Raw genomic sequence first — 24,924 nt, forward strand, 5'->3', positions numbered from 1 at the left:
ACTCGCAGCGTTGTTTTCAGGGATTCTGTGTCAGGTTTATGGCTGCTTTCTGTCACTGGAACCACGCAAGACAGCCCGCCCTGGTCTCTGTCTTTGCACATCTGTGCGAGCTTCTCATTTACTTACTCCAGCCTGAAGAAAACTGCCTGGCTCTGGGCACAACACTTCCAGATTTGTCACTGGTATCTGTGGAGCTGCTAGTAGTTATCACAAAGAGAGGGGGAAATGAAGCAAAAACTCTGTAGCTGAGTGACTGTAACTTGTGCGGTCTTTTAAGTTCCTTTTTTTTTTTTAATTACGCCATATTGGAAACATCTGAGAGACAGCAGGTTTTGCATACGTTCTAAACAATCTCCTAAATAATAAATCCCGATAAATATAATTGCTTGTAAAAGCAAAATGAGTTTTAATAAATTTACTTGCCTTCACTTTCTTAATTATGTCATTTTCCTTAATTATGCTTAGCCATTTCTAATTAGTGTGATTAATTCAGAATATCCATGAGTAATTCCACTGCCTCAACTTTAAGTGTGTGGCCAACACTTAAAGATAAAGAACCAAGAGTACCACTGGTCTAAATACTACTGACGGCTGAGTGATTTCCAACATTTAGGAGTAGATTCAGCAAACGACTTAAGCAGGTTCTTAGCACTAAGTCCATTCCTATTAGCCGAGTATTAACTATGCGTTTAAGCACCTGGACTCCCCAGTTCCGCTCCCTCTCCACCCCTGGCCCTCCCAAAGAGGCCAGAGCAGCTTCTCCCTCACAGCAGGGAAAGAGAATTTGTCTGGCTCTCCAATCCTCCCTCATCCACTCTTCCCTCTTTCTAAACTACATCTTTCCCGTCTCCACAGCAAACAATACTTGCGCTAACCTCGCACACAGAACTGATGTTTGGTCCCTAGTGAAAGCACATTTTCTATACTATCAGACATTCAGGTGTACTAGAGAAAAGGAAAAGAGACCTGTTGGGGGAATTTGTAAAAGTTGCAACTAAAGCACTTCAAAAGATTCGCAGTAAAAGACACACAGCAAGAATTTCCAAATTTAAACGGTTGTCTCAGTGGGCGTTTCATATTACTATCTTCTTCATGATTCTCCACTTTGTTCTAGGAAATATTTTTTTCTTTTCAATAGTATGATGTTCCTGGAATCTTCTTTGTAGTGAAAATGCTTAACCTCAGTGTAGAAATTATGCAGAAATTTAAGCCTACAGCTATTCAGAAATTCAGAGCAGGGATATATTAATATTCTTCCTCCTTCCATCCCTCCTCATTCTTACAAAGGTACAACTAGTCTGTTCAGACCTGTGATTTGAATGAGAGGTAACTCTAGATGTCTGTGTAAAAAAAAAACAGCTCTCAGGGAAAGCCTCCCTCATTAATTTGTGTAACATGTTAATGTAAGAGATTTCAGTAACAACCAACCTTAGTACCCCCGGCGATATACATCAATTGAGATGGAAATACCCCTCATTATATCATAAGATGAAACATTTTCATCTCAAGAAGTCTGTGCTTCAAAGAAAGCAAGCCCCAAACACATGCATTTATCTTCAACACCAAAAGCTTTAAGTATTTCAAGAGGTACAACCTCAACTTTCAGAGCTACGTTCACTTCAGCAGGAGTGCTGGGTGGATGCACACAGGAGGTGTGATTACACCCAATATTTAGCATTCAGAAGTCATAGCTTGATTACATATGGAAAAGAATTAAAGACACGGAACATCCTGGGTGGGCCAGCCCCCAAAACAAACCCCTTTCATACACCGGTGAGACTCTGCTTCAGTGCAGCAGAGGGGGAGCGAGGCCGGACTGGTCGGTGCAGGAAGGAACAGGCCCCTCAAAGCTTCGCCTGTTTCTCAACAGCCTCTTGCAAAATCGCTGCCGGATCTCGGCCCTTCCTACCATTTGGTGCCGACCAACTGACCTTCACCTCCTGCGGCCTGACCTGGTTTGCAGAGCGTTCTCCGTGGCTCAGGTCCAGAGCTTTGCGCATGCCGCAAGTTCTTTCAAGATTTTACGGCACAGGGACGACAGTTGTTTAACAAGATGGAGACAGTCGGGCTGTCACCGCCTGCTTGCATCTCTCCACCATTTTGAGCCTCCTGAAAACAGCTGAGGCGGCTGCCCACCGGCTCCCGCAACCGCTCCTTTCCCACATCTCTCCAAACAATTTGTTGTTGGTTTCCCCACACCTCTGTCGTCAGTCTCTTTGAGGAAGTTTTCTTAATCCTTTGAAATTGGCTCTGGTTTTGGCTGTTCTATGACTGAGCTCACCTTTGAGCCTGCGAATGCTGTGCAGAGTTTGCAGAATCCAGCAGAGAAGTAGGAGTCTCTTCTCTGATGATTAGAGAAAGTCGGGTGCCTGTTTGCTTGCAAGTCCTTATGAAAGTATTTTATACATACAGATATAAAAAAAATACATCTATACATCTCTGTGTGTGTATAACATATAGATATGTAAAGAAACTACACTTATTCACTATGCTGACAAGAACTAACCAGGACTTTCCTAAGATATTGCCACCTTTTAAAAGGAAGGCGAAAGGTAGCAGACATTATGCAAAATCCTTTCTGGAGAAAATGACTTTGCAATATGAGATTAAAAATACTTAAAAGTACTAAACTGTAAATCACTATCTTGAAACAAAAGCACGGATACTGAAGTTGATTTCATATCATGTGAACTCTTATTTAGAGGAATGAATACATCTTGTGGATGTTTGATTCGTGTTTAGCAGTGTGTGCTATGATAAAGCAAACTATTTTGGGGTGAGGAAAATTTCAATTTATCTTTTCATAAGATTTTTCCTCAAGTGAAAAAATCATGTTTGGGACTTTAACAATAGCAAGTCGATACTGCAGTGCAGTTTAACAACTTCCCAATTACCAATTCCTTCCTGACTATTATTTCTTCTGTGGCCTCATCATCCGTTTAGGATCAAGTCCACTTGATATTCCTCATCTAGAAAACACGCTTTAAAATGTTGACTAACCTACACACTACGCAGATTAAGAATTCTAAATTGTAGATATCAGAAGCACTTCTCAGTCAGCTACCGCACTGCAGAGCAATTTCCTTGTTTGCAGGACTCCTGCCGAGGTCAGTGGTGGGCTTTGCAGAAAAAAAGAACCTCTAGTTGCTTCTCGGATACGAGGTCTCACTTAGGCATGTGGCGCTCGGCTTTATGACCAAAATGTTGATAAGGTGGCTGATGAAAATCAAATTCCAGTCAGGAAAATCCAATAGGTAGCACGTCACCTATAATTTTTTTAATTGGTCAGTCCACTGAGGAACAATTAGTTCTTCTTTTGAAGAATTATTGTGTGTGTGTGTGTGATTTTATATCCTGACTTAATTAAGCTTTAATTACTTTACCCATGTTGGTATTAGTAATGTTTCGTTTTTTTCCTTTGAATTCTGGCACCGAGGTACTGCTGGGTTCTGGCTGACGCTAACCACTGCTCCTTTGCATTAAATACTCTTGCTTTATCCAGTCCACTTTTACCAACAACGTGCACGTGCTGCACAGAGACCATTACGTGAGCGGAGGAGGGCGGCACGTGCACACCCACCCCGTACGCTGGCTGAGAGATGGCCACGAGCAGAGCTTCTGGCACGGGAGCTCCGTACGGCAACGACTTCCGAACCACAAAGGAAACGTCACCCTTTCATTCTCATTACTGGTGCGTGTTTGTTTTCCAGTGACAAAATCTGAGTCAGAAAGCCGTATCAAAGTTACAGAGCTATAAAGGAGATCAAAGGTATGTCTGTTAAAGAACGAAACAGCCGCAAGACTTTTTAGAACTTGGCCTTACAACACTTTTAAACAGGTTTTTGTTCAGTTTAGGCAAGTAATTTCAGCTATCGTAAAATTTATTGTTAGTAAATCCATAAGGATGAATGCAGAGAAGGATGCAAATATATATATATACACATATGAATATTAACTGTAAAAGTCAGTAAACAAAACAATTTCAGTAATACCTAAAGTACATAGAGTACATAAACTAAGAAAGTTTAAATATTTGACTTTAATGGCGTGTAACTTGATGTTGCTTGGATGAACAACATTAGCTGGCTGAATACTGATTCTTAATAAACAAACTAATGATTCTTAATAAACAAACTAATGATTCTTAATATACAAACTAATGATTCTTAATAAACTAATGATTTAGTTTCCTGGAAATGAAACAGTAAGTTTTCTTTTCTTCTCTGCTAGAGGCTGAAATGGAGATGAAGGTATTTTTGTAAAGCTTAGCTTTTTTCCCTGCAAGTTTGAAGAATTTCTTTCAACTTAATGTTTTTAGATTATTGTAACTTACGTGTAACAAAAAATTTAATTTCTTAAATTTTAAGATACATCCAGGATACTTTTTAACTTGCTCAACCTCATGTTCTTACCCTCATTGACACTTTGTAATGAGTGAATAGCTAGTAAGTCTGCTACCCGTGAGTGTGTGTGTATGTGGATACGTGCATTTTTATTAAACAGGAGGTATTTTTTTCTTTTTAGCAGCAAAAAGTTTAGCTGGTTTTGTGGCATTTTTAAATACTGCATTGTTCTTACAACTTCTTGCGCAAAACAGGGCACGAATTACTGGAATTTTCGAGTCTGATCCTACTACTGTCTGTGTAGATCATCTGATACTGATGAAAGAATAGATTGAAGAAAATATTCGTGTTAGTTTTCAGAAACACAAATTATCAAAGTCATTCATTTCAGTACTAATAATAGTTTGTGCTGTAATATGGGAGCTCATTAGTAACAAACGGCTGCATAGAAGAAATACCACAGCGTACTTTTAAGTGGAAAAACAATTATGAGTCATCGCTGTGACGAAGCTGAGAGAAAAAACTGTGATCCTGAAATGTATTAGGCAAGGCACTTGCTGCAAAGACGTTTAATATCAATATGATCTTAGCCAGGAGCTCTCTTCCAATCTTAGGTTCCTAATTAAACATTATTTCTGCATGTCCCCAGTATTTCCATGAAAGATATATTCCCAAGGGAGAAGGATGTGACAACGTTGTCCCATTTTCTTTGTATCCCCCACGTCTTTAACTACTCTTTCCTTCAGGATTTGCTCTAACACCGTTCCATGAGTGTATCAAACGCCCCATCACACAAATCTATCATGTTACCACGCAGCTTCAAACAAATATACAAATGTAATTAAACTTGTCAACTGATACTGATATAACTACTCTTTCATCCCTGAGGAAAAAAAAAAAAAAAAAAAAGAAAACCTGAGATTTTTCAGTTTATCTTAAATAAGTTCCCAAAAGACATGAGCTCAAACACATTTCTGACACTCCTCTACCAGAAGCGACCAGGAGGTCTGACCCTCCTGGGCGGGAAGGCTGCCAGGCACCAGCCACCTCCCGAAGCCCCCGCACGCCGCCGCCGAGCCTTCTCTCCGTTTCACAGATTTACCACCTAAATTTCCGTCTGAGCCCATCCTCATTTTCCCAGCTCACGTTTGGACTGGAGCACAGGCCAGGGTTTCATCCCTTGGGCTTGTTCCACGCTGCGGAACGACTGCCCTGAGCTTTGTGTTCGGTAACTGCGTCTCACTGTGCATGGCCTTACCTTGGGGTAAGCGCCTGCGACGTGCTACTGTGCTGGTGTGGGCTCTGTAAGGGTCTCACACATCATCACGCTGACTTCTTTGCTGGTTTGGAGGTTACGTCATGCCAACAATACCTCTGCCAAAATAAGTTACTATTAAAACAGTTTTAAGAGTAAAAAGAGAAGAAAGAAAAAAAAAAACCACTGTCAAAATAAGTTACTATTAAAACATAGTCATGAGGCTATACTTAAAATGTAAAAAAAACCCCAAACCAACAAAAAAACACAAACAAACAAACAAACCCCAAATGACCAGAAACCAAACAACCCCGCAAATAATATTTTGACATAAATCCTTTTTTGGCAATTATTTGATAAAATCATTTCCATAAAAAGCATATGAGTATCTTATGTTTTCCTGCAGTCTGTGTTCCTTATCACGCTTTAACTAATAAAAACACAATATCGAGCAAACATAGAAATAATAGCCCAACAGAATTTTTTACTCTTCCGGTGAAAATCAACAATAACAATATCTTAATACACAAAGCAGCCGCCTCAGAGCAGTGCCGAGTCTGCGGAGGGTGGCCTCCCTGGGAAGGGGAGGCTCTTGGCGGCAGCGGCTGGCACCGCGTGAAGCGCTGTGTCCGGCCGAGCTGACTACGCAGAGGTATCATTTTTGATCAGACCAGGACCGTTTTCTTTTTTGCTTTCCTTTTTCCCTTATCTCGCAAGACCCCAGCTGTGCAATGCCTGTTACGTCCACGTCCCCTCCCCTCCTGCGGGTGCCTTGGGGACGGCTGTGGCACGGCACTTGGCTTTAATGGGCAGAAACTACTAATGCGTCACCCAAGTGGAGCTGAGCAACTCTCATTTGCTACTCCTCAGTCATCAATACGATTATTTTATCTCAATCAACTTCACTGTAGAAGGAAATGCACATCAAACAGGCCATTTTAACGTATTATATTAATATAGGAAAAATACATCTTTTTTTCCCAAACACAAAACCAAATATGAAGTCTGTGGTCATTTTTTTCCTCAAACACAATCCCTTTTCCCCGTGCCAAGAGTTCCCAGCCCTGTGGTTTTGTTTCGGTTTGTTGTTGTAGCTGTACATATATATTTTCGGATTCTCCCTCACTTTTGGCAGTTAAATTAGAAGCATGACGAAAGGGTTTCCTCAATTATTTTTGGGGTTGCTTTTTGGTTTTTTGTAAATGAGACACACTCAAAGCAGAAACTGAGGCATACTATGAACTGTAATTTTAAAAGTTTAAAAACCAGAAGAGTGTTCCCCGGAAGATAAAGCTGTAACTCAAGTGATAAATCTCCCAACAGGAGTAGCACCAGAAATTTCACTGCCCCAGGCTGTGCTCTGCAGAAATAAATTTTCTGCCATCCTGCCCAAAGCAGCTGCTGTCACTGACTTTTTTCTGTTCCCATCCGATGCCTTTCGCCACCTCAGGGCAGCTGCCGGCCCTGACTCTCCCTTTGTGCCAGTCCTGCTGATCGATGAACAGCAAATGGAGAGAGCACGAGTGTGTACTTACAGTACGGTATCATCTTATTCCGGCTGCAAACGCCAAGCACAACCAAGAGACTCGGAAATTAGCAGGAAAAATAATGTAAGGATTATTTTTATCTCGTAACTTCTGAAATGATCTCATTCTTTGGTTCAGACATTTGTAATGTTTATGATCAGTGAAACTGGTATTTTTTTAGTTTACAGCAACAACTCTTGCTGCCAAAATCAGCACACAGCGCTCTGTTTACTGCTGAATGTAGCAGTTTTCATTTTGACAATTCTCATTACTTCACCATAAAGCTCATAGTATTTTACACTTTTCTCCAAGCCCAAATTCCTGAATTCGTGTGATTACATGACAATGTCAGCTTCCCCTTTATCACATAAAAACACAGAAGAAACTTGAAAGGATACTCCCTGAAGGCTAGACATTGAGAGACCCTTGTGGTTTTATACTCTTAACAGTATGATTTTTTTAAAAAAATTTAATTTGGGGAGTGAGGGGAAAAAAAGGCTAACTCATCATCTTGGAATGTGTGGGAATGCCAAGGGACGGTTCTGATAGTTCTTGGTTACATTACAGGTGAAAGAAAATCCTTTTGTATAAGTCTTACCTGCACTAGGGTTAAAAGAGCTGCTAAAATAACAGGATGCCTGTTCTAGGCAGGTCTAAAGACAGTGCACAAGCGTGACGGGGAAGGTTGTGACATCTGCTACTGCACACGTGTAAAGCAGAAGCAACGTCTTCGCCAGCACCTGATGGGACCTGCAGAGGCAACAGCGCAGGAGTTTCCTGAGAAACACAACTCGCAAAACCAGATTTCCAGAATCTTGCATTCAAATCCATGCCCAGGAGCAAGTTTATTACCCCTTCCCTCTGTGGGAGCACCCATACCATCGACGGCTCCCCTTGACACAGGCACCCGCTTTCACAAAAAGGCACCCCAAAACCTTCTGGGACTGGATCAGATTTACCTGCAGTTAGGCAATAGCTACTGTGGGGATGAAGGTGAGAAAAGGGGAAATTCGTCTGGTAGATTTGCAACATTTCCTTGGGAAAGCAGGCCAAATTTGGAGGGCACATGAACTACACTGCAGCAGGAGCTGCCCGAGTTTAATTTCTAATTTAACATGCTTTAACGAGTTCTCTAGCTACCGGGCTGTAACTAGGGAAGAATTTCTTCATATTTTCACGCTGGGCATTTGTACCAAAGTCCAGCTAAACTTATCCTTCCTCATGCACGACGTTGAAAAAACCCTTTGCGATTAGGGTTTATACTCCCCCCCTCCCCGTTTGGAGTCGGAACCACACTCTCGTTTTCACCACCCACCACCGGCATAAAGCTCACACAACCTGACAGGAAAAGCCTCTCCTGAAGGGCGGGGGGGAAGCAGAGGCTGTTTTAGGATGGAAATGAGGCATTTAGCGGGAGTTCTCCTGCCCTCACCTCTCTGCCCGCTCTGAAGGGGCGAATCCGCGGCGGGAGGAGCCGTTGGGGAACGGCCGTTGCGGGGGGGGGGGGGGGGGGGGGGGAGCGCGCGAGGCTGAAGCGGGAAGGGGCGGAACTGCGGCAAATCTCAGCCAATCAGCGGCGGGATCGCGGCTCGGCCCCTGCTGCCCGGAGTCGGGGAACCCCGTGGGTAACGGTTTCCCGCTCTCAGGGGCCCCGCGCGCCCCCTCAGGCGGCGCGGGGAGGGGGGGGGGGGGGGGGAGGCGCCCCCTCCCCGGCTCTCCCCTCATGAGGAAGGAAGGGGAGGGGAAGCTGCGCAACTGGAAGGGGGAGATAAGGGCCGAGAGGGGCGGGAAAGTGAAAGAAGGGGCAACAAAAGACAAAAGCTCCCAGAGGAGGAGAAGGAGGAAGGAGCAGGAGGGAGGAAGCCGCACGGCAGCCCGCACGGCCGCCCGCCAGCAGGGCTTCCCCTCACTGCGACAAAATGGAGGACAGTAGAGCCCCAGGGATTCCGCTGGAGACAGCAGTCTGGGCGCTTTTAGCCTCTGGAGAGCGGCAGGCTTCCCTCTATCCGCGCCTGGCAGCCGCCAAGGCAGGGAGCGAGCACGTCTTGCAGCCCTGTGGAGCATCTCGCCTCCGGGAGCTGGACAGATGACTCCTGCAGCAGCAGCAGAGGTGTGTTTAAACCAGAGAAAGACTGCCAGGCTAGGGCAGGGAGAAGGGTGGTTTATGACAGGTCACGACAAGCTGCTCGCCTCCAACAGCGAGCTCAGGAGCCCTTCAGCCCACGCCTCAAGTTCTGATTTTGAAGACATGCCTACACAGCACTGAATTTCCTCTCATCTCCTTTGCCGTGCATGTACCAGAATGGAACAGCCTGGTTTCACTTCAAACCACCAGTATCCCCACAAAAGGTAGACTAAACTTCTGACAAAAACAATCCTAAAGCTCAGGTCCCCTGTTTGGTCTCACTCCCGTGGGCAAATGGGTGCGTAGGGATTGAGTGGCCAATTCAGGGCTTTAGATGGAAAGGCAATTCCTCCCCACACTTAAAAAAAGGAAAAAAGAATCCCAGAAAACCACCACCCATTTCTTGGCTAATCGCTCATCTAGTAGAAGAAAAGCCTGTTTAGTTACTAGCTTTCTCAAGTGCATCCAGGGGATTTTTGCCAAGAATGCTGGACTAATCCCAAAATAAAAACACAATGCGATGTCTAGCTGGATAGGAGAATCAGCTTTTTTTAAACATTGTTCTTGAATGAGGAGTAATTCACACAGACCGATGCAGCTACTTTGAAAGGACAGCATTAGACTTGCAGCTCGGGCTGTCAGGCACAGCAAGTCAGCATTTATGAAAAGCAAAATATAAACAGGCTCTTGATTTTCATTTTTAAGACTGGGCCAGACTTGCCTAGCTCAGCTACACTCGAATCGTACTGATTTCTAGAGTATGCAAAAGCCCTGTCAGCTCCAACGCCGTCTCTACGCAAAACTGATCTGGAAACATTAAGGCAACTACCCAGACATCATCACTTCAGGTTTTCCAAAGCATCCCTGACAGTGACAACATTACCAAGAGCATCATAAAGTCCAAGTTCTTGCCCCAGAAAGACACACAATTCTGCAGGTTTCCCCCAAACAAAACCAGGAAAGAACAATTACCTCATGCTCCATTCCTTAAGTACCAGGTTCTCCACAGCTGTACATACTAAAAGAAGTAATCCAATACAATAGTCTCAATTTATTTGAAATAATTCGGTTTGAAAACTTTTTAATTTAAAATTTACAGCACACATGGGGAGGAAACATGTTTTGTTACAACTAAAAATTATCAGAAGAGTGCTGCAGGGTTGTTTTCTTTAATTTAACACTGTCATGGCTTTATTCAAAACACAGTTGCACAAAATCAGTTACTCCAAAGTTTAAGGAAAGAGTTTGATAAGGAACCGAAACACACTATATACATACTGCCATACAAAGAGCATTAAAATAGGACAAAACCTCTACAAAATATAAAACCCACCCTTACATATTTGCATGAAAAGACCACCCACCAAGCAAAAAAGTTTCAAAAGTTATCTGGAGGCTCTGTATTACTCATTTTTAAAAAATGCTATGCTGTTTAATTGCATGCCAAGCTGACAAATATGAAACTATACTTAGATGGTAACACTGAGGAAAAGACAAAGTTACTTAGGAAGTTAAGGTCTGTGTGAGGCTCAGATTTTTAGATGTAGCGGCTGATGCACGACCCTGCAAGTGGCTTTCAGGAAGCGTTAAGCCTATCGGAGGGAAGGTCTGCGAACCCCTTCCCAGTTCATTCCGTTTTGCCCGATTAGCTCATCCAACGGCCAAGGTGGAGTCGTTACTGAAACAAGACCAGTACTCAACTAATTTTAATCCATCAAAACAGAAAGTTTGTTTCCATTTAAAACTAAATTTTATATGCATCAGTAAAAGACAGTTAAGGAAAACCCTGACAATGAGGTACTTCAAAGTACACACTTATAAATAACAGGTTTCAATCATTCGCCGAGACTAAAAAAAAAAAATAAGCGAAAAGATGGGAAAACACACTTTGCTATCTCAAAGCTGAGCACGAAGCAACGGCCTTGAACACAGAGCCTCCATGACAAGATAGGATGTGCACTTACCTAAGGTTTCTAGTCATTCAGTATTCATACACAAACACAGGAACTCAGATTGTGGTTGCAAATGTAGTTTTACCACTACTTTTCTAGTGTCTTTACAGATATTCATTAAAAAAATGCAAAACCCATTTAAGTCAGTTCATTTCCAAGTCTGTTGCCGTCTGCCTGACTCGTTTCACCCGGATGCCTGTAATGGCTGGCTATGCTTTACAGCTACATGAGAAACTATGATTTAAGGCTCTATTCGGGGGAAAAAAACACACACACAAGAAATTGGGCTTTGCAGAACTTCAACCCTGCAGTATCTAAACTTGATTTAAGAGTTGGAAGTCACATTGAAAGTCTGCTAGTGTGTGAAATACCTATTAAATATTCACAGGTAACCGATCTATGGGTGACTGACTCTTACTTAGGTCCAGGAAATCTCCCTCTTCCCCACCCTTGGTGTCTCCCCCAGTTTAATGGCAGCTATTGTCAGCCAGTACAGATATAAAAATAAGTCTCTTGAATAAAGCTGTGTGTGATATTTGGTTCAGTACCTACGTGAAACAATGTAAATTAGTTTTATATCAAGACTACTGTTTTAAATCCCAATCCTGACTGAAAGAGGAATGCTCTACGTTTGAACTTGCGTCGCAGTGGCTCAAATAGAAAACACGGATCCATCGGGGCAGAATTAGTAAGACCTGTTGGTCACAATCAGGCTGCTAGGAAAAAAAAAAGCTCGTCTGCATGTCTCCTGTACTTGCCACCAACTGTATGCAATGGAACAAGTTTCTGCAGCCATTCAATATAAAAAACCCTAAACTATTCACTAGTATTATACACGAACTTGAGTGTTTTTGTCTACAACCGGATTTAAAAAGTTTAAAAGGTGACTTGTGAAGAAAGACTTAACTCAGGTTCGTCTTTCCCCCTTCCATGATTCTATTAAGAGGGGCGGGGTGTCTGAAAAAAAAATGTGCTTGAAGGAGTTGAGGGTTAACTTCTGCATCAGAAATGCACATATTTTATAGCCAAACACCATGATTGTTGCAGAATTCCCGAAATGACAACACGAGAGTGAAGTGAGTGAAAGTTTCACAAAGGCTTCTAGCGGAATGGTTTAAAACTACAGATTATTCGCTTTTGCAATACCTGCAACGACTATGTATTTTGGAGAGAATTTAGGGATTACACAACCCTTTCCGTTGGCCAAGATACATTCTTGAAGGTATCTATCAATACTCCAGCGAACACTGAACACCAGAACAAGCAGGAAAAAACAAAGATCTTCTGAAACCCACTCAGGCTTTACAGTGTAACGCAAAACGGGATAGAAGACTTAAAAAAATATTACAGGAGTCACCTTTTAAAACGCTGAAATAAAGGTGTGATCTAGTTGTCGATTTGAAACAGAATCCCTGGTAAACTCATAGGTCGACTTCTCGTTTAAAAGAGACTGGAATTTGCCATATAGCGTTTTTGAGTTCAGCTTTTTAAGTATAAAAACTTTAAAATCTTGATGGAAATTCACACTATTAAACCCATGTGAAATGGGTGTTTTAACTCTGGGCTAATGATGACCAACACAGCAAGCTTGTATAAAATTAAAGAGCTCCAAATAAAAGTCTAGGGGGAAAAAACTCGACAATGGCTTCAGTGATTATAGGGTTGGAAATTGTTTTCTACATATAGGTTCACTAACAGGCTATTATATCTTATTTGGAATGATAAAAAGGGCAAGAATAGTAAAACCACACTTCTCCTATAAAAAGTTAACATATTATCTTCTGTAGGGACATCTATGGTACATGGAGACATACAGATCTGCATAATCACTATTGCGTATTCTGTAACTTAAGAGTCTGGTCCTACTTGTGTCTATCACAAATTAATCATCCTCTTCCTCGCCTTCATCTTCAGGGTCTCGTTTCCTCTTCTCCCCTCGAACGCCCTCTGCTAAGGAAAAGAGGTTGCACACATCTGGTTACGTTCTGCGCACACACCACGAAGGCAAAGTCACACTTTCAGAAAAGGTAATTGAAAGAGTTACTGTTTGTTAACGCCTTCACCGCCGTCACATCTCCGCGCCGCTTATGGCTCAAAAAAAGATCAGTTTACATGATTCTCAATAATTCATGCAGGCCGTATTAAACTAAGTTCAAGCTAAGCTTGCCATGCTCCATACAGGAATCACTGATATGAAGTAGATTTGTAAAACCGTTTCTGTTAACGTCTATTTGAGAACTAAAATGGAAACGACATTTTTCTACCTCGCTTTCGATTGCAGAAGTTGCACCCACCCTGCCCAAACCCAGCAGTTTCTGCAGATACCAAGTGAAATATGCTCCGTCCTCTCTCCAAAGACAAACTGATACAAGCATCTTGCATAAACATCTTCGAGCTTATTATTAGAAATATGCTTAATTCAGTCAGTGGACTGTGCGCTCTTGTGGTGAAATCATGAAATGCAATTTTGTCAAATCTAATAGATTTGTTTTCCAGCAGTCATTTCCTGGCTAATTAGCCATCCTGACCGCCTGCTTTGTTGTCTTAATAGATTCGAAGGCTGCGTTTGTAAGCAGCGAAGAATTAGCATTACTACTCCAGAATTCCCCTTTTTTCACGTGCACGATACGTCTCCAAAAACTGCTCCGTTAAGCCAACAGATGAGTCTGGTGAGAAATTCTAGAATCTGCCTGTAGTTTGCACAGACATGGAACAGGGCCTCAGGATTAACACAAAACTTTGCTGCTAGGGATAGTTTAAAGATCGGGACAGAGTTCTGAGCCATTAGAAAAGTTCTGGGAGAGTCTTGTAGCAGGAGAAGTACAAAGGAACAGCCAGCTCGCTGTAAGATGACTTTTTTAAAAGCAATTTTTTTTTTTTAAAGGGACTGTCACAGCCACAGACTGGTGGTAACAGGGGCCTCCCAGGCGGTGTCTCAGTCGTACCCCCTGGAGCAGAGAGATGCAGGTGCCTACACCAGCACAGACCAGAGCACACCAGTATCTGCACAGGAGACAAGAACCAGCCGCCCGCCCGCACGGCAGCTTCTGCTCCAGCGTCCGGGATGGAGCCAGAGCATCGAACACGCGGCTGGTCCCTACCCCGACGGCTCGGAAACCTCACCCAAGGTGCAGAAAAGGAACGAGACACACATTTTGTCCTGTTTTAACTTCTCGCAGGTCCTTTTTAAAAATATCAAAAGCTAAAGTAAAAAGTTGTTTTACAAAAAAATACTCCAGTAAACCACTTCTTGCAAACAGAACATTACGTTCTGCAAAATGCCAAAGGAACAGGATCAGCCTGCGAGAACGCCACGTCTCGGCAGCGGTCACACACCCTCGACACACTGAACCTCCTCAGAGCAGGATGAACCACACACACTGGCTTGGGGTTTTTTTTTTTTGCAAGCTTTTGACTATTATGCATGTGTCTGACATCAAAACAGTCATTTATGAAATTAAGAAGTTACAACCATTGATAAAAATACTAGATAGAAAAAAAAATAGGATTAGGCTCACTAGCTAAGCCGCTGGACAGGACGGCAGGTCGGGTTTGCCTCTGAAGTGGGAAGGTTTACGGGAGAAGCCGCTTTCAGCTTGATAAAACGAAAAGTAGAGCCGCTGCTTCCAGGGCTTTGCCAGTGGTGCATTAAACGAGGTATTTTAAATGTATGTAAATAACGTTTGCAAGATATACGGAAGAGTCCCTCTCCTCTCCACGATGGAAAATTAAAACTTGTAACTGTGTAGAAGATGCAGTATCTTCCATTTTAGAAAACTGCTTCAACGAGAGACTTTGAAAACTTGTAATTTCTTATTTTTATTTTACAAGTGAGCCAACAAAAACTATCAAATACTGCCCAGCTACTTTACTGCCAGCTAGAGCTCTTGCTTAAACCGATCCTAAAATACTTCACATACCTTGAGAAACTGAGCAGTCCAACAGTGATTTACACCGTGAAAGTGCACATCCCAAACTGGCAAAGTTAGAGAATTACAAAGAATCGTTATAGTCACTTTAACAACTCGAGAACTTACCTTCTTCCTCCTCATCACCTCCTTCTTCAACGTAGTCATCATCATCATCTTCATCCTTTACAAAAATTGTGAAATATTTTTACAATTGCCGCGTAAGTTTTGCTTACATGCTGATCCTGAGCAGAAATTCAGAAAATCCCACTTACTCTGTTCAGAGGTCACATTCCACATTTACTTTTTTGTTACTGGCCATCTGCACAAGGCCAGGCAGCCAAACTGACTACAGAACGTTTAATCACCCAAGCCAGCGCGTTATCTGGCCCGGTATTCTCATTTCTTTGTTTTTCCCACTTATCGCTACCTTACGCCAGCTTAAGAGTAAGTTATTGCAAAATTAACTGAAGAGGCCCCGACAGCAAACAGAGATGACAAACAGCTTTCGTTTTCCTTTCAACCCACTGTCATTAAAGGACAAGGGAGAGGAGAAAGCAGAACAGCTAACATCTTTACAAAATTATCGTTTCTATTTCAAATGAATTAAGCTTTGGGGTTTTTTTCCTTTTTTTAAAGCTGATAGCTGAAAAATGTAAACCAACTAACCATCAGCAGCCCCACAAAATTAAACAGTGGTGCAAGATCTCTGCCCTACTGGCATCACGTCAAGCCTCGACGACAAGCTGAACTCTTGTTTTTATATCCATCTGCCACATCCATTTTGATACACAGGGCAATGTAACAAGTGAAAATGTGAAAACATCAGAGACCCCATCTGACCTTTGCCCTTAGAACACGGGAGTTAAAACCCACTCTGGGTTAGTTCAATGCCGTTAGAGTGGTGCACCATTTCATTTTTGAAAATACAGGGAAAAGCCACCAGGCTAGAACTCTCAAAACTTTACATACCTCCCCCAACCACCACCTGTCCCTTACCTAAATTAATGCAAAATATAAACTCAGTATCTGCTTTTGTTGCACCGTCATCCCAAGGGCCACGGTTCCGAACTCCTCACGTTTTCACGGCTGTGCGTGGTAATTCCTACCCACCTAAACGTGCACATGCTAACGACCACACCCAATTAATCCCCGATATTCTTCCTAGTCACATATTGTTCATTTTCCAAAGAACTACCTCTAAGGTCTTGGCTTCAAAAGAAACTTAGTTTTTGAGTTTTAGCTTCATGAATTGCGTTACAGCCATCACCTCTTCAGAGCATTAAGGCAGGAACGAAGTTACATTCGTAAGCAAATCATACCAGCGCTAGTTCCAAGAACAAAATGAAGAACACCAGAGTTTTGCTCAAGATTTTCTGCACATCCCTGTGAAACGCAGCTGATGGGAAGTAAACTCTTATCAAAACAGGAAGAGAAGCGATGTCCACGGTTGGGTTTTTTTTTTTTTTGATCTGAAACGTGTGAGCTGCTTGCACGGGCTTGCACACAAAATCCGTGCCAGACACGTGCTCCCTCAAACCCCCACGGCTGCCAGAGGAGAGCACGAAATCAGGACTCCTGGGCACGCCCAAATGATTATCGGATAAAGTAAAACCCAGTTTGTATCTACAAGGATCTACTCATAATCTTGTAAAATGCACCCATATCCCAGCTTCGTAATACTCCTCCATTTGCACAGTGCTACTCGAGAGATCCTGGGGGCTCTTTTCACGCCGCTACCAAGAACATTTTCAAGTGAGTGCATGGTAAAAACCCAGCACCTAGTACAGCAAAACCCCTAGACTTCTCCTTTGTTTCATTTTACTTAAAGTACTGGTAACTTGTTGCTACTTTGTTCACTTCTTTCACAAGACCAAGGTTATTTTCTTAGGTTTTCCAAGAGAAATGAATTTACTCAATCTGTATTTCTGTTCTGATGTTTTCACTGGCAGTGGCGCACGGTTTGAGCGGGCTGGGTGGGGAGAAGGCATCCTTAGCTCAGGGAGAAGTGAGAGGCTCTGCCATCCCGCCGCACCGAGGGGTGGGATAAGAGGGAGGCAGGTCCTGGGAGCCAGCCAGGCCCCTCCTCCCAGCCACAGCGCTGGGTACCTCAGGGACAGGAGCCTTCTCCAAACGCCTCCCTGCCCCTACCCTGCGCTCCCCTACTCCGCCCCTACAGGTTTACGTTCACACAGAAGCCTGGAGGCGGTTTCTCTTCATTTCTTGGATTTGGTAGAATTTACAACCTTTACCTGAATCTCCTCTTTCATCAGGTACGAAAGCCCAACTTCCTCCTCCTCTTCACCTTCCCCCAAATCTGAACCTCCATCATCTTCATCATCTTCCTCTTCATATTCTCCTGGAGGACCAGCTTCATCCTCCTCTTCATCATCATCATCTTCATCTCCTTCTGAAACGAAGGATACACTTATAAAAACATGTTAAACTTTAAGTCTCATTAACTCCTCTTTATGCAAGTTTGTATACACCAAGTCAAGCTAGCTCTAACATTTTTTTCCAGCAGGGTTTCAGGGTTTTTTAAAATTTTTTAAATGCAGGCAACACGTGGGAAACAAGCATGATTTTAATGAAGTTAATCTTTATAAATTTTTTTTTCCCTGAAGAAAGGCTACCGATGTTTTTACATCACAAGCTTCAGGCAAAATTCTCAACGCCTGAAGCAGCTCCGTATGCAAACTCCTGCAAGGGAGCTGAAAATTTAGTCAGTGGAAGGGGAAGAGAAGCTTCTCTATAGAATCAAACCCTAAAATATTTAAAGACAAAACCAGCTTAACAGATTACATGTATCTGTTATTTAATCACTTACTAGTGAAACACCCACAGTTCCAAAGAGATGATCTCTCATTTCATTTCTACGTCTGGAGCATATAATCGCTTTCACAGTTTCAGTTCAGCAAATCACAAGAAATGACAAGGTGATTTAACACTTAAAATCATTTTCAAGTTAATATTTCAAATAGATTAATAGGTTATTGGGTTTATTTTCACATTCCGAGTATCAACTGCTTGGCTTTCACTGAGTTTTTAAACACAAGCTTCCAAACTCTGCAGCCCCGACCCCGCTCACAGCAGCGTCAGCTCCCACCTAATAACTGAGAGCACAAAAAAACCCACCAAAAAACCTCCATCAACCAGACACAGCCCAAACCTCGCTGGTTATTTGCGGGGAGATTCACAGCGCACACGTGTAAGACGCCGCATCGCAACAACAGCCCGTCGTATTTCCACCAGCGCTCAAAACACGTTTTGGATGGTTTTTCTTAACAGCTTTGACTGTGTCAGTCATCCGCTAAGGCGAGGCCGTTTAAAGAAGAGCGCTCACGCTCCTGCAGTCGCATCGCTGCGGTTTGTAGCCACGCACCGACAGACTGGTACCTACGGGTTTCGTTTTCCATCGGGTAACAACCATGAAAAAGATGTGGGAACAGCCTCATTAACGACTGCAACCCGGGTCAGATCAAATGGAATTTAGGTATTTTTTGAACAAAAAAAGGCGTTATATTTGCGCATCAGACTGAAGCCGTTACAAAAAAAACAGTAAAATTATACTTTTTCACAGAAAAGAATGCGTTTGTCCCCTCGCTTTCTATAATTCAGCAGTGCCAAAGTGCTTTACTACGGCCAACAACTTATTCTGAAAATATTTCTCTTTGTAACAGTATTTTTAGTCAAATTTCCTTAAGCTCTGCAGGCTTCTGCAGGAACACTCAAAACCTTCGACAGGAGTTTTCCTTCTGTATCACAGCGCGTTAAAGCCAAACGAGCTCTACGAGTCTGCGCTTCAAAAACAAGAGCACAGAACCGCGCCGGTGCGTTCGAGAAGTCACTAGACCCCACGCTACGTTTACATCTTTATTACAGCACGCTATTTCTATCCACAGTTTATTTCGAGAAGTTACCCTCATCATCATCATCTTCCGAGTCCGGTGCCTCGTTATCTTCCTGATCGAATCCATCTAGGTATGTGATTTGCTGAAGCAGCTCAAAAATGCTGTCTCTGTAATCCTCGAGGTTTGTAATCTCACAGTTGAACAGGTCAAGGCTCTTCAAGTTTTTGAGATTTTGCTGAAAATAAACGAAAAGGGTTTTTTTTTTCCCCCCCCATTTCTTGACATGGTACTTCAAGTTACAGCGTGGTCACAGCCCAAATACAGCTACAGAGTTTCTTTTGGCCCCATCCCTCCTTTTCTACCCATATTTTGCTCCCCGTTCACACAAGCCTCAGCCCAAGGAGCCGTGGGCAGCCCCCACAGACCGGCCCCACAGCGCGCCCCACACGTCCCCGAAGCGCCAGAGCACCGCGCGCAGGATTTGGGTCTGGGTTTTGTTTGCGTGGCCTATTTTTGCTCAGGCAATCGTGGGCAAAAACTTAACAACTCCAGCAGCCTTTCAGTAAACAGTTTGACTGATTTAATTACAGGGAAGCAAGAGGCACTTGGTAGGATTTATAACTGCACTAACTAGGCAGCCGACGGTGATTTTTCTCACCGTTCAGACTTTACGCACGTGCGGAACGAGCCACCCCCATGGCTTGGCAAGTATCTGAGGTCTAAATAAAAGTGTTTCTAGAGAGCACTAACCGCTTTACTTGGTCTGCTGACCACTGCGTTAAAGCGCCCTTAAAGCAGATGAAGAATCTTTACGCACAGTTTTAAAAACATGCAGTCTATATCAAAGGCCTATAAAAAAATAATAATCATCCAGAAAAATGGGTGAGCAGATCCGGCAGGGACAGGCGCTGGCAGCTTCCTCCTGCAATTAAATGACCTACCAGTGGTGCTTTCCAGGTTCGCTCCTAACTGACCATCTCCTACCCCCCCCCACTTCAGTTTAATGAAAGCTTAAGGCAGGGGCTTGTTAGACAACCTACACCGAACCAAATGAACACAAGAGGATTAGCAAGACGGAACTGGGCTACTTTTCTTTCAAAGACAAAAGAGAAGCTCAAAAACCTCTCGTTCAGTACATCCCACTACGACCACAGCGGCACATTTACAAGTCCCGTCTCTAACAGCCGCCGCGTCGAGTTAATCAAGTCAGGACCGAGTGGAACACTGACAGAGCTCAGACACCGCAGCATCCATCTCACCTGAGCTGGCAAGGAAAAAAAATAAATATATAGAACATATGACAGGTAAGGAAAGAAATTCCATTTCGCATGCCTTTCAGCTGAAAGGGAGATAAAGCAGCTAGGCCAGACCACGCGGTACCTCACACCGCTCTAGTTTAAAGCCCCTCTTTGCTGTTTCTATACCGCACTCAAAAAAACTGCTCGTACACAGCCCTTACAGCCACGTTTGTCCCATTCCACTGCAAAAAATACATAGTTTATTCTTCATAAAAAGTACTATTTATGAGATTTAAATTTTCAATTAGCCCCTCTCACTTCGTACTTACAAGAGCTTCCACAGTGCCAAGATCTTTGATTTTGTTGCCACTTAGATTTAGATATGTGAGATTTGGACATCTTTCTGCAAGGACCTCCAGGCCTCCTGAAATGATGTTGTCGCTCAGCTCCAACTATTATACAGAGAAAAAATTAATTACTTAAACGGTTGGCTTCTTACCCTTGGGTTCAGAATCCTTCTTCCTTTAAGAGTTTAATGACAAAGCTGAACGCTTTTGAAGAGTCGCACAAGTTAACAAGCTTGGGCTGTCAGAAAGTTCCTTGAAGTTTGAGAATTATAAACTTCAAAACTCCTGGGTTGGGATACCTAAATTTTAAGTTAGTAGAATAAATAATACTGGGGTTCACTGCAAACATGAAAAAAAAATTTATTCTGCCAGCAGCGTGCAACGGCACTTCCTGGGCTGGGCGATCCAACGGCCTCTTATCAGCACGCAGCAAGCCACCGCCAACCTTCAGGTTTTTAACAAACCAGCATTCACAGTCCTAAGAGGCGTTGCCCAAGCCCAATTCAGCCATAATTAACTGGAGAGACTCAAAATAATTTCAGATCTTAAAAAAAAAGAACACCCAACCCAGTAGATCGGAAGTGGCATCGTTTCGCAGAGCGGCCACCGTCGCTGCCACGCAAGTTCAAGCGCGAGCGGCCCGACCACGGGTTGTCACCCACGACTTGGAGCCCTCCGAGCCCCGGCAGACGCGAGCCACACGTACCTTTCGGAGCTTACTCAACGTGGGGAGCTTGGCCAGCGATGTCAGCTCTACATTGGCCATGCTAAGGAACTCCAGCTCTTTAAATGAGTCATTGAGACCTTCGATTTCACCGTTGCTGGATCGGCAGTTATCGAGCACCAACTCCGTCACCTTCGAAGAGGACAGCAAGCCACTTGTCAGGTTAACGAGCACCAAAAAACCCACCATTTCATCTAAACCACCACTTGGGGACTGTTAAACATCTGTCGGTTTGGGGGCCGGTTTAAATTTAGACTAGACTTGCGGTCCGAAATCACTGACACCCGCCTATTTAAACAAAAAAAAAAAACCCACGCAACAGTTTCCCATCCTCTAAGCATGCTTCAAATTCTGCAAAAACTGCCATCTAACCCCAAACTTTATCGATAGACACTTTTATAGCTTCCTACAGCGGCACTGCAGCCCGGGCTACGCGCTGCCCTGGCACACAAACCGCTAACTTGTTTCGAAAGTCTAATAATTTAATCGTGCACATTCAAACCTATAAAAGCATCCGACTCCTTTCAGAACCCCAAACCTTCTGGCTCTAGATTATTTTACCAGTGAGTTCTGCAGGTTAATTAAGCCCAATTAAATAATTTCCTCGTGCCAAAGCCGCTAAAACAACTAGATAATCGATACAGCCCGCGTACTTTGAGAAGCGGTAACGAGGAGCAGCCAATTAATTTTAAATTATTTTATCTACGGTGGAACACACCACTCATTAGAAAGGACATTAACAAGGTGACTCTTCCTTTCCCCGAACACTTTTAAATAACAACATTTTAAGACTGGTGCAGAAAGCGCCGAGTTTCTGGCAGGCTCAAGTAAAGTCTAACTATTGTTTTTATTTTTTTTCCATCAAAAAAACCCATTATTCCAAACCAGCACAAAGTTTGAAAGAAAGCTGCCAGGGGAGAGGGCGGCCTGCACGGCTTTGCCCAAGACAGACGCACGCTAAAGGCACGCCGAGGCCCTTCCAGGTACCCGCCACCGACAAACTTACTGAAACACGAGCGGTTTGGTTAAATCAACAGTTTTAGGCACTTTTCCCCCAAATCCCCCGTGAGTCGGGTCAGCCTCGCGCCGATACCGACCTCGCTGGACTTTACTCCTGGGGCGAGCGAGAGGCACCGGCCGCGGGTTTTTTTCCTGACCTCGATGCGAAACCATCGGCCAGAGCCACGCGTGGGGGTGACACGGGGGGGGACACACACACACACACACACTGTCCCACGCGGCGTGGCCCCAGGCTTTGGCGGGGGGGGGGGGGGGGGGGGGTTGGCATTCTGTAAGGGGCAGCGCGCAGCCTCGCAGCGCACGTGAGCTCCCAAATTTTCAGCTTTTTTTTTTTTTTTTTTGCGCATCTTTCCGAATAAAAGGGAAGTTGGCGGCGTGGAGGTGCGGGGGGCCACGCGTGAGCGGGTGGGGTGGGATCACACCCCCTCACACCCCCCCCCCCCCCGCCTCCACCACCACCCCAGCGCTCCCCAGCGTGCGGCAGGAAGGAGCGGGACCGAGCCGGCCGCGCCACGCAGCGCACGGCGGGGGGGTGGGAGGGGGGGACGGAAAACAAAATTAATTTAAAAAAAAAAAAATAAATAAGGATGAGGGAAGGGTTGAGGCCGGACTCGGCGCCCCCGTGACCTGTTTACTACAGCCGCGCTCGCAAGTTGGAGGCGGCCGGCGGCGAGGCGGGAGGGGATTAGCGACGGGAGCAAGTTGGGGGCCCGCCCGCAGCCCCCTCGGGCAACTTCGGGGGGCGAGGGGCGACCCGAAGTTGGCGGCGAAGGAGAGGCCGGAGGGAGGGGAGGAGGGGGCGCGGGTCCCCGCCGCCCACCGCCCCGGGGCCGGCGCCCGGAAGCGCCGCCCGCCCCCCGCGGGGCTCCTGCGCCACGGCTGACCCAGATACGGCGGCGCCGCCGGGCCGGGCCCGCGCGCCCTGAGGGCGGCGGCGGTCGCCCGGGCGAGGGCGGGAGCGCGGCCCCGCCGCCCCTCACCTTCTCGGGGGCCCGGTTCCTCAACTCCAGGTTGATGCGCTTCTTCATCTCCATCGCCCCCCCCCTCCCGCAGCTCCGCAGTGGCGAGGGAGGGTGAGCGGGCGCGGCGGGGGAAGGGCCGCGGGGTCGCTGCTGCTGCTGCGGCGGCCGCCGCCGCCGCCGGGAGGGAAGCGGGAGTGGGGAGGGGAACGCCGCGGGCAGCCGCCGCCGCCGCCCCGCTCCGCCCGCAGCTCCGACCCCGTCAATGGCCGCTCGCACACTGAGCCTCCATGACATGGCGCATGGCGCCCCCTCCCGCCGCCACGCCCCCGCCCCGGGGCGGGGCTTCCTCCGCGCCACCGCCCCTCTCATTGGCCTCGCCACACCGAGGGGGGCGCCACGCCATTGGCTGACCGCGCTGCCCGTCCGGCGGCGCGACCTTTTAAAGGCGGGGGGGGGGTGTTTAAAAAAAAAAAAAAGAGCGCGAGGAGAGGGGGCGGGGTTTTGCCTTGGCGCGCGCGCGCGCCCCCGCGCGCCGTTCCCGCCACCCACTGGGCGCGCCCTTTGCACGTGGCGGCGGGGAGGTCGCGCGTGGGGGTTTGCGCGGCCTGGGCGCAGCAGGGACCGGTTCCACGGCGGGGGGAGGTGGAATGCTGCACGCTTTGCGCTCGCGCGGGGCGGGGGCTGCGGGTGGGAGGTTGCGTGTCCGGTTACACGGAGGGGAGGTTGCGCGGAGGGGGGGCGGTTTGCACGCCCCGTTGCGCGGGGATGGGGCTGCTCGCGGGGGTTTTGCGCGACCGCTTGCGCGGGGGTGAGGCTGCAGGCGGCGTTTTGCGAGTGGGGGTTTGCGTGGGGGGGGTGGGGATGTTTGTACGCGAGGTTTTGCGCGTCCGGTTGCGTGGAGGAGCGCTGCGGGCGGAGTTGCGCCATGGGTTGTTGCGCGCCCAGTTGCATGGCGGGAGTTTGCATCCAGTTTCCCCTCTGTCTCCTTGCGCGGGGCTCCGCAGCCGAGTTATTATTACACGTGGGATTTTGCGGGGAGGGGGGCGGTTGCATCACCCGGGTGATGGTGCGGGGAGGGGGGCCGGGATGCGTGCCCCGTTGCGCACGCGTGGGGTCGCACCCGCTCCTGGGGGCTCTGAGGTGGGGGGAGGGGGGGGGAAGGCGCTTCCCAGCTGCGGGATTCTCCCGTTAAAACTTGTCTGTGGTCAACTTGGAGCTGCCGTGCCCCGGTAGCGGCTCCCCACCGACGGCTGCTTGTGGTTAAAATTGAAAAAAAAACCCAAAAAACCCAAAAACCAACCACAAATAAAGGATGTGGAAACCCCTCGACTAGGGAAACGCGCGGGGGACGATGCGACGCCAAAGCGAAACCCGTTGGGTCTGGCCAAACCTCAGTGTGGGCTTCCCGCAGCCCCCCATGACCGAGAAGCTGCTGTTGTTGCTGTTAATTTGCATTAATTTTTGTTAATATTAATGAGGGCGGCTTTGCCAACACAAGATATCTAGGGGAAGGCGGATGCGGGAGCAAACAGCTCCGCGGTACCATAATTCTCCAATTTCCAGGCACCTCTGGGTGGATATATCGGTTTGTATACATCTGGAAGCACGGAAAACTTTTTTGCTATTTAAAAAATATTTCTATATTTAAAATACAGGAAATACAGAACTCAGCG

The 24,924-nt window shown here is 45.8% G+C and overlaps 1 protein-coding gene across 7 annotated transcripts; it reads right to left on the reverse strand.

The window, feature by feature from the left end:
* Nucleotides 1-777: 777 nt before the first annotated feature.
* ANP32E (acidic nuclear phosphoprotein 32 family member E) lies at nucleotides 778-23,577 on the reverse strand. Of its 7 annotated transcripts, XR_012621160.1 has the most exons (8): nucleotides 23,270-23,572; nucleotides 21,252-21,401; nucleotides 20,528-20,650; nucleotides 19,030-19,195; nucleotides 17,362-17,519; nucleotides 15,239-15,293; nucleotides 5,602-5,717; nucleotides 778-3,751 (listed from the first exon to the last, which is right to left on the reverse strand). XR_012621160.1 is itself a non-coding variant. In XM_074809226.1 (7 exons), the coding sequence occupies exons 1-7, from the start codon at nucleotides 23,543-23,545 to the stop codon at nucleotides 5,701-5,703; spliced, it is 945 nt and encodes a 314-aa protein (XP_074665327.1). In that variant the 5' UTR covers nucleotides 23,546-23,572; the 3' UTR covers nucleotides 3,862-5,700. The 7 variants fall into 7 exon arrangements, 6 of the variants coding, with proteins under 6 accessions (XP_074665327.1, XP_074665326.1, XP_074665325.1 ...); XM_074809226.1 differs by lacking the exon at nucleotides 778-3,751 and having other exon boundaries at nucleotides 3,862-5,717; XM_074809225.1 differs by lacking the exons at nucleotides 778-3,751; nucleotides 5,602-5,717 and adding an exon at nucleotides 10,281-13,148 and having other exon boundaries at nucleotides 17,362-17,516; nucleotides 23,270-23,576.
* Nucleotides 23,578-24,924: the final 1,347 nt, after the last annotated feature.

Source organism: Strix aluco, chromosome 30 (assembly GCF_031877795.1).
Source record: "Strix aluco isolate bStrAlu1 chromosome 30, bStrAlu1.hap1, whole genome shotgun sequence".
Classification (NCBI taxonomy): domain Eukaryota; kingdom Metazoa; phylum Chordata; class Aves; order Strigiformes; family Strigidae; genus Strix; species Strix aluco.